Source organism: Coenobita brevimanus, chromosome 47 (genome assembly GCF_032717465.1).
Source record: "Coenobita brevimanus isolate Jiangsu-jjx chromosome 47, ASM3271746v2, whole genome shotgun sequence".
NCBI classification, from domain to species: Eukaryota; Metazoa; Arthropoda; class Malacostraca; order Decapoda; family Coenobitidae; genus Coenobita; species Coenobita brevimanus.
Window position 1 is genome coordinate 25,467,850 of NC_137000.1, and position 13,645 is coordinate 25,481,494.

Below are 13,645 nucleotides of genomic sequence, written 5' to 3' on the forward strand. Positions count from 1 at the left end.
AGGCAGGAAAATGGAGTCTGTTTCTTCTGTGGTCTTCCAAAAGCTGCAGCATCAGCTGACATGTGAGCAGGTGCAATGTCATGGTGCAGCACCAAGTCACTGCTCTGTCATTTCTCAGGTTGCTTTTGTTGAATATTTTCAATTAAATGGCACAAAATTTAAATGGAGAATTTTTTTATCGTTTGTCCTGCCGGAACAAATTCAAAGCTCATTACAGTTCTGAAATGACACTGACTTGAGGCTGTCTCGGATATAAAACAGTTTGACTTGGACATTGTTGAATATCCCCTAAAATGACTTTGTGAACAATTTCCAACAGTAGTAACAACATTGAGTGGAGTTGTATCTGCAGGAGGGAACAACTCTGAAGGCAACTAGACTAAAATAAAAACTGTTAGTACGATGCGCTTCATGTACTAACATCAGTCCAGATACTGTATAGTACTTGTTGAACACACCTCGTACACTGCAGAGGACAAGAAGTTGTATGCTGCATTTACAGTCTTGGAGAAAGGCTTATGAAAAGGTGGACTGGTAAGGTTTGGGGAGTATGTTATGCATATCTGATGTCAGTGGGAAGATGCCAGGGAGAGAGAGGGAAAAAATGAGAAAGAAAAAAGCTTATGAGGGCAGTACCAAATTTGTCGATCCAGTGCCCTGTCAAATATGCATCTTGAAGTACCTGCCCTGACTATACTTTAGTTGACACTGACTTAAAATTATACATACCCATCATCATCACCTCATCTCTTTTCCCCCCAAAGATGGGGTGAGGTGGAGTCCAAAGAGCATGCATTTTAAAATACGCTCTTTCATCTCATCATGCTAAAAACTGTCTGTAGTGACAGTATCATGTCTATTTCAATCATCACACAAAAATAAGGGAATTTAATCGTATTATGATAAAATTATGAGGCTGACTCTATCGGATACATTTATATGAAGCTACAGAATGTGGTGAATGTTTTTGGCTATCAGATAGAGCCAGGATTCCAGGGGCTTAAATGATGAGTAAATGGAAGCATGGCCCACTGGACTGGGCAAACTTAGGCTGTCTGGACGTTGCTACTCCTCACCCTGCCCTAGGGTGGGAAAGGAGGTCTGGATGATGATGATATGTTAGCTTTATATTATTTGACATACCCATACTTCAATTTATAGTATTCACTTTCATATCAAGTGAGATGTACAAATAATAGTAATAGCAGACCCTCGCTGTAATGGATTAACTGGGGGAAAGCCAAGTCTGTTAAAGCTGACAGTCCATTATATCCAAGGGTCTCCTAACATGGTGGGATTTCAAGCACATTTGAAAATGAGTACAATGGAATATTCTTGTACTACAACTGTACACTATAAACATATTATAGTAACTTGGCCCATGATTTAGCACTTTTGCAGCTTAGTTCACATCCTTGTCATACAATGGAGTAAAAGAGCTAAGGAAACACATATTGCGACCCACTGCACCTCATTTAATGGACACTGTTCAATATGGTTGATGAAAGTCCAGTGGGCTTCGTGGCATCCAGTAAATCTGATATTCGTTATACTGGGGTCTGCTGTAGCGAAGGCCTACCTACAGCAGTTGCTGTAGTAGTAGTAGTAGTAGAAACCCTGGTCTGTCTGGCAAGCAGTTGCCCCTGCAGGGCCATCCCATGCAGTGAACTGATGTTCCCTTGCAGAAGAGACAGCACCTCACCACAGCAAGGTACAAGGAAAAGTGTGGAAGTTTGGTTCCTAGATGGACACTGCATTTGCATCTCTCCACCCAGTTAGCAGGGGCACCAATCAAGGCTCCACTTCACCACATTATTTGGTTAAATGGTTACCGCCTTGTATTATAAATGGTTTCCTATTTTACTGGAAATCATTAGGTTTGTCACACAGCGTAGTCACTTCAAGGCAGCACCACACTGAGAGTGAATGAAGGTCATCCTTAACTACCATTATCAAGAGAGTAAAATTTATAAAACTGATGTTTTCTGTGCACTTTCTTATAGGCAGGAAAATCCAGTGCCATAGTTTATGGATTAACATTAGGGGGCCTCCACTTCACACTAAATGAACTCTGTATGGTACATAATGTGAGAAGTGCAATGCTTTATGACAGCAAAATTTAGGAAGTACCTATAAAGACGGATGATCCCCATCGGTCTGAACAACTTAGATAAAGATGACTACATGATGGTGTAGTGCTTCCCTCAACAATGGAGATGCAAATGGCACCATTATGAATGAGCAGCTGAGAGGCTAGCTAGGAACAGAATTCACTGGTGATGTGATGAAAAGGAGGAAATCAAGGTGGTGTGAGTAAAGGGGCTAGCACACTAGCCCCTGGAATCAGACTTGCCTGGGAAAAGAGGATTGCTTCTCCAGTGCATGTTCTGCCAAGGTAAAGCCTGCCAGCATTGGGTGGGAACTGTTGGGATTCCTGCCTGATGAAACCAGGGATACTGTTTACACTGGAAAGCAATATGCTTTTACTTCTTTACAGAGTCTGATGAGATAAGCAAAAGCATATAGTTTATGCTGTTTTTTGGTATTTTAAAATACACTAATCCCATCCTGTAGTACTTTCCTGAGTTATCTATTTATGTAGTGGCATCTAAACCATGCAGTGCCTCACTGAGTAATATACAGTACTTGTTTGCTATATATATATATTTTTTTCCCCAGCTGTCTGATGTCCTTGATGGGAAAACCTATGCTTATATTACACGTTTAGATGGATTTGTACATCAGAATTTAGGAACAATGAATAACTGCTAGGCCAGTTTGTCCATGCTAGGCGACTACAAGGACAGAGGTAGTAAAGAATACCACACACACGCATGACATGGAGCATTATAGACAACCGTGGGACCAGGAAACTGGATCAAATTCAGCAGGAAGGAAGGAATAGACACACCTGCATCAAGCACTGGAGGTGCAAGGCACGGTTTCATTTTGTTTATAAAGGCTCCAACATGCTTGCATGCATCGAAAGGAGTAGGCTGTAGCATGGAGGGTGTAGGCTCTAGCACCAGCCGAACAGGATGGTACTCCCAAGGGGAATGGGAATGCAGGTAAATGGGGGAGCTAGAGCTCCTGTTTCACTAACTACAAGAATTGCTGACCTTTACAGTGACATTAACATGGAGAGCAGACCGGCATACTCTCACAAACACTTTCCTCTAACTGTCCCATGCACTTCCCTACATGTGCTCTACATATCACACAACGTACCCCACTACTATGTCACAGGAGCTGACGCCAGCAAGGGCATGCAACCAGAAAACTTTGCCCTCACCACCTAGTGGTAGACCTATTGAGGGGAGGTGTGACACGGGCTCTGCCAGCATAGTTTTGGGGGCAGGGATGGGATGGGGTCCATATCTGTGCTAGACGGTACAGGGTATTGGGGTTCCCAAGCTGCTGCTTTTGCCCAATAGCGAGAGGCCCAACCCCGGAAGCAGCGCCCCACAAAGCTGCCCTACCAGTGGGTGTATAATAGCTCAGTAGTTACAGTGCCAAGGCATGCTTGGAGGGAGTCTCTGTAGCTGTCTTGGCAGGGTGCCCCGAGGCCAGTGCCACAGCCACTGGTCATGGATCGTGGGCTATGGGTCCCAGGTCTCATGTCTGGGCTTAAGACTCTGTGGGTGGGTGGAGCCTGTGATCTGTCTCTCCCTCTATTTAATTTTAATGAATCTGTCACACTGTAGTGTGATGTCTGTTCCTGGTCCTAAGGAACTTAAACCTTGAATAATTCCAGCTGGAGAAACAAGGGACTTCTGTGATACCACCTTAAGTGGACAGAATGGAGGATGAAAACTGTGTGAAAAGACATACAGGTAGTAGATGGCACTACCATGAGAGTGAAATTTGGTTAGGAGCTCGATAATTTATCTGCCACACAACCACAGCTCTGAGTAGGAAACATTCAACCACAAGAACAGTCAGTTAAGCTTTCTTCCGAATGACTGCAAACAAAGTCAAAGTACAAGCTGAGACTTTTACAGTTACAAATCTTATCACCTAACTCAAATTTCTGTTTCCCTAACAGCTTCCAGCAATTGCTGGAAAGCACCGGTAACTGGTTCATTTTGGTACTTGGTTTGGCTTCTGTCCCACAGAAAATATCAGCTCTACAATGGCCAACTCCAACATGAAGATTCCTAAAGAGGATACATGACGTCATTTTTTCGTATGTATGTGTGCAAAGGGCAAAGGAGTTTCAACGTAGAGGGTAGAGAAACAAGAGATACACGTAAAAGGACATGGGTGGAGAACCAAGAGGTACACCTAAAAGGAAGTGAGATAATCTTGCAAATGACTTTGTTACAGGATGGAACACAGGTGCAGTCACGGATCGAGTACCTACACCGAGGAAAACCTCCATCAGGTGAACAAGGCTGACACATGCATGGATGTATAAAGCCTTTCAAAAGGAAATTAAACAAAATCAAGTTCCAAAACTTAATTTCAATGCAATAACTGGAGAGTGAGATTCTATGAAGAAACAAAAATTAATAAATGTATACTGTATGTCTGTGGGTGGTGAGACCAGAGGGGGGGAAAAAAAAAAAATGACTATGAATTGCATATGCCTACATGGCTGGTGAGAGTAGAGGGGATGGGGAACATAACACCTGATACAGTATGGGACCTAGAGGTGTTATGCTTTAGCACTATTGGAGAGGAGACCTGGAATGGAAAGGGTGGATGCAACTAAGCCAGAATACAATTGCATGGCTGCCTTTTATTCAACAGCCACCCCTTATTAAAGATGGCCAGTGGCACTACATGATGGATATGCCTGATAAATAAAGTATTGCTGCAAATATAAAATACTCTAACAATCTGCAAGAATGTATAATATAAAGCAAATACAAAGGCATGTAATATCAATTACAATATATTTACTGACAGTAACAATGATTTACCTACCAACTTTCACTTAAGCATACATCAACATCAAACACACCAACAACCAATTATTTTTTGTATAAGCCATACGTTGAATGATAATCAGTAAAATTCAATAACTGACATCGACCACCATATACCTCCATTCATCCACTCATCATCCAATTCTGTAATGTCTTATCAGGGATCCAGAGCTAACCTATTCAAGCTAGATATTTAATGAAAGAGTTACTCAGTCTTCCACCAATTCCTGTACTTCCATAAGATGACCAAGGCTGACGCATAGCCTACATGTTGGAACTTTCATAAATGTAGTGAAACAAAATGACCAAATACATCCCTGAGTGGAGTACAGTATGTAGGCACACACAACATACAAAAACTTTAGAGCCTCAAAGCTCACTTTTGCTTTGGCTTAAAGCGATCAAGGATAGCTGCTGGTTTCTGCACACCTTTTGCCTCCTTATTCTTGCGGTTGCTGTCACTGAGATCTAACTCCTCCTGCTGAGCAATTGCATCCCTCAAGTACTCCCGTTTTCGGTCCTCTTTCACCTTTTGCTTTCTCTTGAAACTTTGTGCTGACCCACTCTTGCCTTTCATCCGGTATCGTGGAGTGAAATCAACGTTTGGTGTACGGACGTAAAGAAGAGATTTCTTGGCATCTATTTTTTCCTGCAGTGTTGGAGTATCAACCTATAATGAAAGAGATAAAATGTATTAAGAGCATGATGTCAAAGATACACCTCAAGCCTATAATCATTTTCAAGAATCATTTAATTACTTTGAACTGTGTTGATAATTAACTCCCTTCCTTTTGTTCTTTTTCTTCCGTGTTTTGGTTCTCGCCCACCCCACTTTCAATGGGAACAGGTTAGGATGATTGTAGGGACTCTTCAGTCTCAGCTGAACATATACATGATACAAACCAGCACAGGCAGCACTGCCAATCATTCACCTCTCCAACTGCTGTGAACCCTGAATATATCAGCTCAATGCCTCCAATTCTTCATTAGTGGAGGATGAAGTTTATATTGTGTACAGATGTCACAAGTCTCGTAACTGTAAAAATGATGTATATGTGTGTCGTGCATTAGTGAATTCCCAATGGAAGAACTGGCGCTTTTGAGAAACAAAAGACCAGATTATTATTATTATTATTATGGTTGTTCAATATATATCTATGGATGGGGTGATGAGAAAAGTAAAAACATGAGTAATGGAAAGAAGGATGGTGCTGGTAACAAATGGTGATGGATGGAATAGCTATCTCAAATTGTTGTATGCTAATGACACAGTGTGGCTTGCAAATACCAGAGAAGAGCTTAGTAGACTTGTGCAGAGTTTTGCTGTTGTCTGTAAGCGTTGTGCCTTAAGAGTAAATGTAGGAAAGACTAAAGTGATGGTAATCGAGACAGAAGGCGATTCCCAGTGTGATGTTACAGTGAACGGAGAGAGACTGGCACTGGTGAGAGAGTTCAAGTACCTGGTTAGTGATAGAAAAGGGTGGAAAATGTCCAAAAGAAGTTGAAAGTAGAGTGACACAGGGAATGAAGTAGCTGGTGCCATGAAGGCCTTGATAAGAAACAGAGGTTTGAGTGTTGCAGCTGCACGAGGATTACATGAAGGTGTGTCAGTGCCAATGTTAACATGTGCATGTAAGCCTACGGTGTGGCACGAAAATGATAAGTCAAGAGTGACAGCAGTGGAGATGGGACTGCAGAGGAATGTATGTGGAGTACAAGGAGTGGATAGGATACAAAATAATGTGATTCGTGAAAGATGCGGAGTGAGGAAGTCAGTGGACACCAGAATTGAAGACAGTGTACTGAGACAGTATGGTCACTATGGAGGGAATGGACAACAACAAAGTGGTGAAAAAGATATATCTGGGTGAATTTGAAGGAGGAAGGAGGAAGGAGGCGAGGTAGGTCATGGAGAAGGTGGAGGGATATGGTGGATGAGCGTGTGAGGAAGAGAGACTTGGAAGTCGGTGGGGCTACAGGACTGACAAGAGATCAAGCTGGCTGGATGAGTGTTATGCATGATCAGGGATTTGGCACCCCATTTTAACATGACAGCGTCTGGACTGACTCTATCGGATACGTTTTAAAATCAAGTTTTAAAATAAAGTATCTAAACACATGAATGAAGATAATCTGCCTCCAGATAACCTTATCCAGCAATGAACCTCAAAGTGCCATATGAATATCCCACTTACCTGAGCAATGGTGAGAGGGTCAAGGGTAATGAGGTTAGATGGCACCTTGGCAAGTAATGCCTTAACCTCTGCCTCCCTTCGGCCCCGCTTACTGATGTATGGATTGCCCTCAAGTGCATCAAAGTTGGGTTCTCCAGAACCTATGGACAAGAGATGAAATATTGAATGGTGATATATTAATGGTGAACCCTAATTAACATACAAGTAAATATCACTGAATCATCATCATCATCATCATCATCCAGACCTCTTTTCCCACCCTAGGGCAGGGTGAGGAGTAGCTATATCCAAACAGCCCAAATCTGCCCAATCCAATGGGCCACGCTTCCATTCACTCACCATTCAAGCCCCTGGAATCCTGGCTCTATCTGATATGCCAAAAAAATTCACCAACATTATTATTAAAGTTTATTTAAGCAAATATGAGTGATGCATATTTGCACTAGCGTTAAATATGATTAAGTGGAGTTTTTCAGCATCAGCATAAAATGAGACAATTTTCAACAAAGTTGTTTACATCAACTAGAGTCTGCTAATTGAAATTGTGAATGGAAGCTTTTGAAGGGGAAAGACATCTAAAGCTATGTTGCCTTAATCCCTTTACTCTCAGGGATCTTGCCTAAGTTATATATCCGGCAGTAACTAAAAAAATATTTATTTGCACTAAACAAGTCAACAGATCCAGTTTGCAATACCTTTACTATGAGGGGTCTCTCCTGAACTGAAATCTGGACTAAATAATACTATGTAGCAGTAGCCCAAATACAAATAATAATAATCCATCCATCCATCCATCATCCAGTCCTACGTTGCCCCATAAGAAGCGTAGGAGCCCGGGGCTAGGAAAGTTGGTCCTCACATTTAAGATAAGAGTGAAATATAATAATAATAATCATCATCATCATCATCATCATCATCTAAACAGTGTTGCCCGATGAGAAGTGTACAAGCCCAGAGTCGGGCAAGTTGCTCCTAACATTTAAGATGAGAGTGACCAGTCTCACTCATCCATGATTGGCCTCCCTTGAGCAATAAACAACAACCAGCCCTTGGATATAAACCTGCACCTGCTCAATCCAACTGGAGCAAGCTAATTACCCACTAAACCACTAGGTGCCATAATTTGATTATATGGTTACCACCCAGCATAGTAACAGGTTTCCTGGTGTACAGGAAACCATTTGGCTTGTCACTAAGTGTAGAATCACCTGTAGACTGAAGGAAGAGGAAAGAATGAAGGAAAGAAAGACAGAAGAGAAAGGAAGGGAAAAAGGAAGACAAGAAAAGATAAGCACCCGAGAGCAGCACTACAACTGAGTAGATGGTGAGTGCCTCCACCTACCTATAATAATCATTCATTCATTCATTGCCAGACGCCATGTATCCCAGACAGGGTGGCCAAGGGCTTAGAGTTAATTGTTTTACAGGGAGGGGCACTAATCCTCCACCAACCCCACTTGACGTAGGGATGCCAACAGCATCTGGTGTTCCCAGGCGGTCACCCATCCAAGTACTAACCAGACCCAACGTTGCTAATAATAATAATAATAATAACAATAATAATGCCACACTGAAAGGTTTACTGCAGTATAAGGATTGATTGGATATGTGGACAAATTAATTTCCTAGTAATTTTTCACTCAAGTGGCCTCCTTCACACACATAAACATCATCTGTCATTAGTAAAAATAAATTCATCTGGTGCTGATGCTATACTTGGCCTCCTTCCCATGGATAAACATCATCTGTCATTAGTCAAAATAAAATCATCTGGTGCTGATGCTACATTTCAAAGATAAACTGACACAGGCTGACGTGGGTCCTACGAGTCTCCTCCAGCTGAACAAAAATATATACTGTACTGGTAATTAGTCAACATTTACTTGCATTATCAGTGTAAACAGATTATTAAACAATAATCCCTAGGAATTTTAATATAAAAAAGTAAATTTGCTAGGCTTACAAAACATCTTACTTAACTAATTTATACACAGGAAATATAAGCATTTACTAAGCTGGGTGGTAACCATATTACCAAATTACTTAAACTGGTGGTTTAGTTGGTAATTAAGGAGCTCCAACTGGATTAAGCCTGTGTTGGTTTATATCCAAGGGGCAGTCGGGGTTTACTGTTCACGTAATGCCACTCAGGGATGAGTTAGGCTGGTCACTCTCATCTTAAATGTCAAGACCAACTTCCCTAGCCCCGGGCTTCTACGCTCCTCGTGGGGCAATACAGGTTTAAATGATGGATGGATGGATGGATGAAATATAAAGCAGTAAATATGAGGTAGGTGGGGCGCCCATCATCCACCCATTTAGTGTAGTGTTGCTCTGTTTTTTGGGTAACTCTACACAGAGCGGCAAGCCAAATGTTTTCCTGTAAACCGGGAAAGCATATACAATGCTGGGTGGTAACCGTATAACCAACCAACACGTATTCCCTACATGACAACAAGTAGGTTGGTGGAGGGTTTGTGCCCCTCCCCGGAAAACAACTAACCAAAAATACGAACAAGAAGCCCTGGACCAGGACTGACCAAAAGGTGACAACTAAGGACCATACAAAGGACATGGTACAGATAGCTACATGGAATGTGAGAGGTGCGAATGATGAGGTGAAAGAGAGAAAGACTGTCCAGGTGCTTGAGGGTGAGAAAGTGGATGTATGTGGATTAACTGAAACTAAATGGCAAGGTGAGACTGTGAGAGAGTGGGAGTATGGATGGGGTATATGCACAGGACTAGGTGAGAATGAGACGGCAAACAAAACAGTGTGTATTGTTGTGAGTAACAGATGGAAGGAGAATATAAAAGAGTATGGATCAGTTGGCTCAAGGATTGTATGGGTAAGACTGAAAGTTGGACTACAAATGTGGGCGATAATGTGCGTGTATGCGCCAACGAAAGATCGTGCAAGCAGAATGAGAGAAGAGTTCTGGACAAATGTGGAAGTGTGCATGGAAAAGTTTGAAAGGAATGAGAGAATGTTTTTGATTAGTGATATGAATGGTAAAGTAGGGAATCTGAAGGTGGATGGAGTAGTTGGTGAGTGGGGTGTCCCTGCAGAGATGGATGAGAATGGCAGTGTTTTAGTGGACACTTGTGCTCAGTGGGGGTTGGTGATAGACAATACCCTCTTCAGGCACAAAATTATCCACAGGTATTAGTGGCGAGTGATGAGAAGGGTGGATGGTGAACTGAATGAATGGAAGGCAATGACTGATTATGTATGTGTGGATGACAGAATAAGAAAGTGTGTAATGGATGCAATAGTATATAGAGGTTGGGGGAGTGGACTCTCTGACCACCACATGGTGGTGGTCAGAATCAGTGTCCATACAAAATGGAGAAATAGAAGAAGGGAAGGACAGGAGGAAGTAGCACATACAAGAAGGGTACAAAGGTTACGAGAGGATGAAAAAAGGGCAGAATATAAGAGGGAAGTGGAGAAGCGACTGGGTAAACAGACTGGAGCAGATGGGGGATGTGGAAGGTATGTGCAAGATATTTACAGAAGAAACCTGTGCAGCATGTGAGGTGGTGTGTGGGGTGAAGAGAAGATGAAAGGGGGTGCAGGGAACTGCATGGTGGAAGGAAGAGGTGAGAGAGGCTGTGCCACATAAGAAGAAAGCACATAATGAGTGGATGAGAAACAGGGCGTAGAAGATGCTGAGAAACGGAAGAGTGAGTTGTATGTGGAGGGGAAGAGAGAGGTGAAAAGATTAGTAAAAGAGAGGAAGAGAGTGGATGAGGAATTTGGAAGGAATTTGAGTGTACAGTGGAGGGAATGTAAGAAAATGTTCTGGAAAATGGAAAAGAGAGTTAGACAGGGTGCCAAAGATGTTAGGTGAGGAGTGAAAGATAAAAATGGTAGATCACTAGTGGACACGGGAGAAGAAGTGAGCAGATGGAGAGAACACTTTAATGAATTGCTGAACATAGAGAATGAAAGTAATACGAGTATAAGTGGCCGGGGAATGGCTGGGAGACAGAGGGATGTGAGAAGAGAGGAAGAAATCAGTAGGATGGAAGTTGTGGAAGCAATGAAAAGAGTTAAAATGGGGAATGCCCCAGGAATTGATGGAGTGTGTGGTGAAATGCTGAAGCATGGGAGATAGCAGCAGAATGGATGTGGAAGATGTGCAGACTGGCCTGGGAAGAAGGTGAGTCCTGGATGATTGGAAGTCAGCTATAATTATTCCCCTGTACAGAGGAAAAGGGGAAAAAGTAGTATGTGGTAATCATAGGGGCATTTGTCTTCTTACTGTAATAGGAAAAGTATATGGCAGGATACTTATTGACAAAGTTAGGGAAATAACAGAGGAGTCAGTTGGAGAAGAACTGAGAGGTTTTAGGAAAGGAAGGGGTTGTGTAGATCAGATATTCATTCTTAGATCTTTGGTGGAAAAGTTTCTAGAGAAGGGAAAGAAGTTGTATGTGGCCTTCATGGATTTGGAGAAAGCATATGACAGGGTGGATAGACAAGGATTGTGGAGAGTATTAAGAATATATGGAGTAGATGGGAAGTTGTTGAATGCTGTGAAGAGTATGTATGAGGGTGCTAAGGGTGCAGTGCGTGTGGATAGTGAACTGAGTGAATTTTTCTATTTGAAGGATGGATTGAAACAGGGATGTGTCATGTTCGTTCGTTCGTTTTTAAAGGCTCCAACATGCTTGCATGTGTCGGCCTTGGTCACCTAATGGCGGCTCTCCATGCTGCACGATCCATTGCAGCCTCCCTGTTCAGTCCCTTAACCCTAAGGTCACACTTAATGACCTCGTCCCATGTCTTTCTCGGTCTACCCCTCATAACCCCACCCCCAATATTAACACTTCTCACCTTCCTCACCCAACTATCATCCCCCATCCTCTCCACATGTCCAAACCACCTCAATCTACCTCTCCTCATCACAACACCAATACACTCCAGTCCCATCCTACCTCTCAACTCTTCCATTGTAAACCCAGCCCCTCCAGGCCTTGGACGCAGGGACGCACTGCACATCCACCTAATCATTGTCATTTCTGTACGTCTGAGCCGGCGAATGTCTTCCTCCTTCACTGCCCAGGTCTCACTGCCATACAGCATTACACTCCTAACACACGCTGCATACAAAGACCCCTTAGCACGTAGGGAGAGCCCCCTCAATGTCAGGAGAGGCAAGAGCTCCCTGAACTTCTTCCAACCACTTCTCACCCTAGCCACAGAGCTAGCTCCAGCCCCACCTCCAGCACACAACATGTCTCCTAAATAACAAAACTCTTCCACACACTCAAGAGATTCACCAGCAAGTTCAATTCTTTCACGTCTGACGATCTCCACCTGCTCACCCCGGCACGCCGTACACATAAAATCAGCATTATCTCGCAGTCTACCTCTGATACCACTACATCTCTTATGCACCCATTTATCACACACACCGCACAAGATGGAATTACTTCCCACGCCCTTGTGGCAAACTGCACATGGCCACTCTCCCTCGTCTCTGACAGTACCGCCACCAACCATAGATATCATCACTTTTGTTTTATCTGCATTTACCCTTAAACCCTTTTGCCCCATACCATCTCTCCACTTCCTAAACCTTTCCTCCGCCTCCCTTTCATTCTCTGCAATCAACACCAAATCATCAGCATACAACAACTCCCACGGGAGTCCGTTTCTAAAGTCACGTGAAAGGGCTTCAAGTACCATGATAAACAACATGGGACTCAAGACTGACCCCTGATGCACACCAACATTCACGGAAAACTCATCACTCAAATCTCCATTCACTCTCACCTGGGTGTGAGCACCCACATACATGGCCATAACCACCCTAACCAGCCACTCCTCCAAGCCAAGCTTTCTCATTGCCCACTTCACCACCTCTCTAGGGACTCTGTCAAAGGCCTTTTCCAAATCAACAAAAACAAAATAAAGATCCCTTCTCCTACCAATATATTTTTCCTGAAGCTGTCGAACAATGAATATGGCATCAGTGGTCCCCCTACCTGGCATAAACCCAAACTGCATCTCATCAATATTCACTCTTTCTCTAATCATACCTTCTAAAACTCTCTCCATTACCTTCATTATCTGATCTAAAAGCTTTATACCTCTATAATTCCCTCTTTCCAGGGCATCACCCTTCCCTTTATACACATTTACAATTACACTCTTCAGCCAATCATCTGGGACAACACACTCATAAATAATCCTATTTATCAGGTCAGTGACTAAACTCACCCCTATATCGCCTGAGGCCTTCAACATTTCAGCAGTCAACCCAGACACACCTGCTGCCTTCCCCACCCTCATCCTGCCTATTGCCTCACTCACAGTAGCAGTATCAATCAAAGGCCAAGGGCCAGACACTGGATCTGCTGGCTCCAAACCTTCCCTGTCCCAGTCAAACTCCTCATTCAACAACCGGTTATAATGCTCTCTCCATGCATCTTTAATATCCTCACTGTTCACCACTACCCTTCCTTCATCATTCTTCACACACTGCTCACCTATGATATCCCGATTAT

At 42.9% G+C, this 13,645-nt stretch overlaps 1 protein-coding gene across 1 annotated transcript in view; it reads right to left on the minus strand.

Annotated features, from left to right (window-relative positions):
- Window positions 1-4,567: 4,567 nt before the first annotated feature.
- The window catches only part of LOC145399064 (WD repeat-containing protein 46), a 76,899-nt gene continuing 67,821 nt past the window's right edge, over window positions 4,568-13,645 (minus strand). The window contains exons 9-10 of the mRNA XM_080271811.1: window positions 7,127-7,266; window positions 4,568-5,601 (exon numbers count right to left, since the gene is read on the minus strand). Of these exons, the coding sequence (XP_080127937.1) occupies window positions 5,308-5,601; window positions 7,127-7,266 (434 nt within the window). The 3' untranslated portion in view covers window positions 4,568-5,307. The remainder of the gene's footprint in view (window positions 5,602-7,126; window positions 7,267-13,645) is intronic.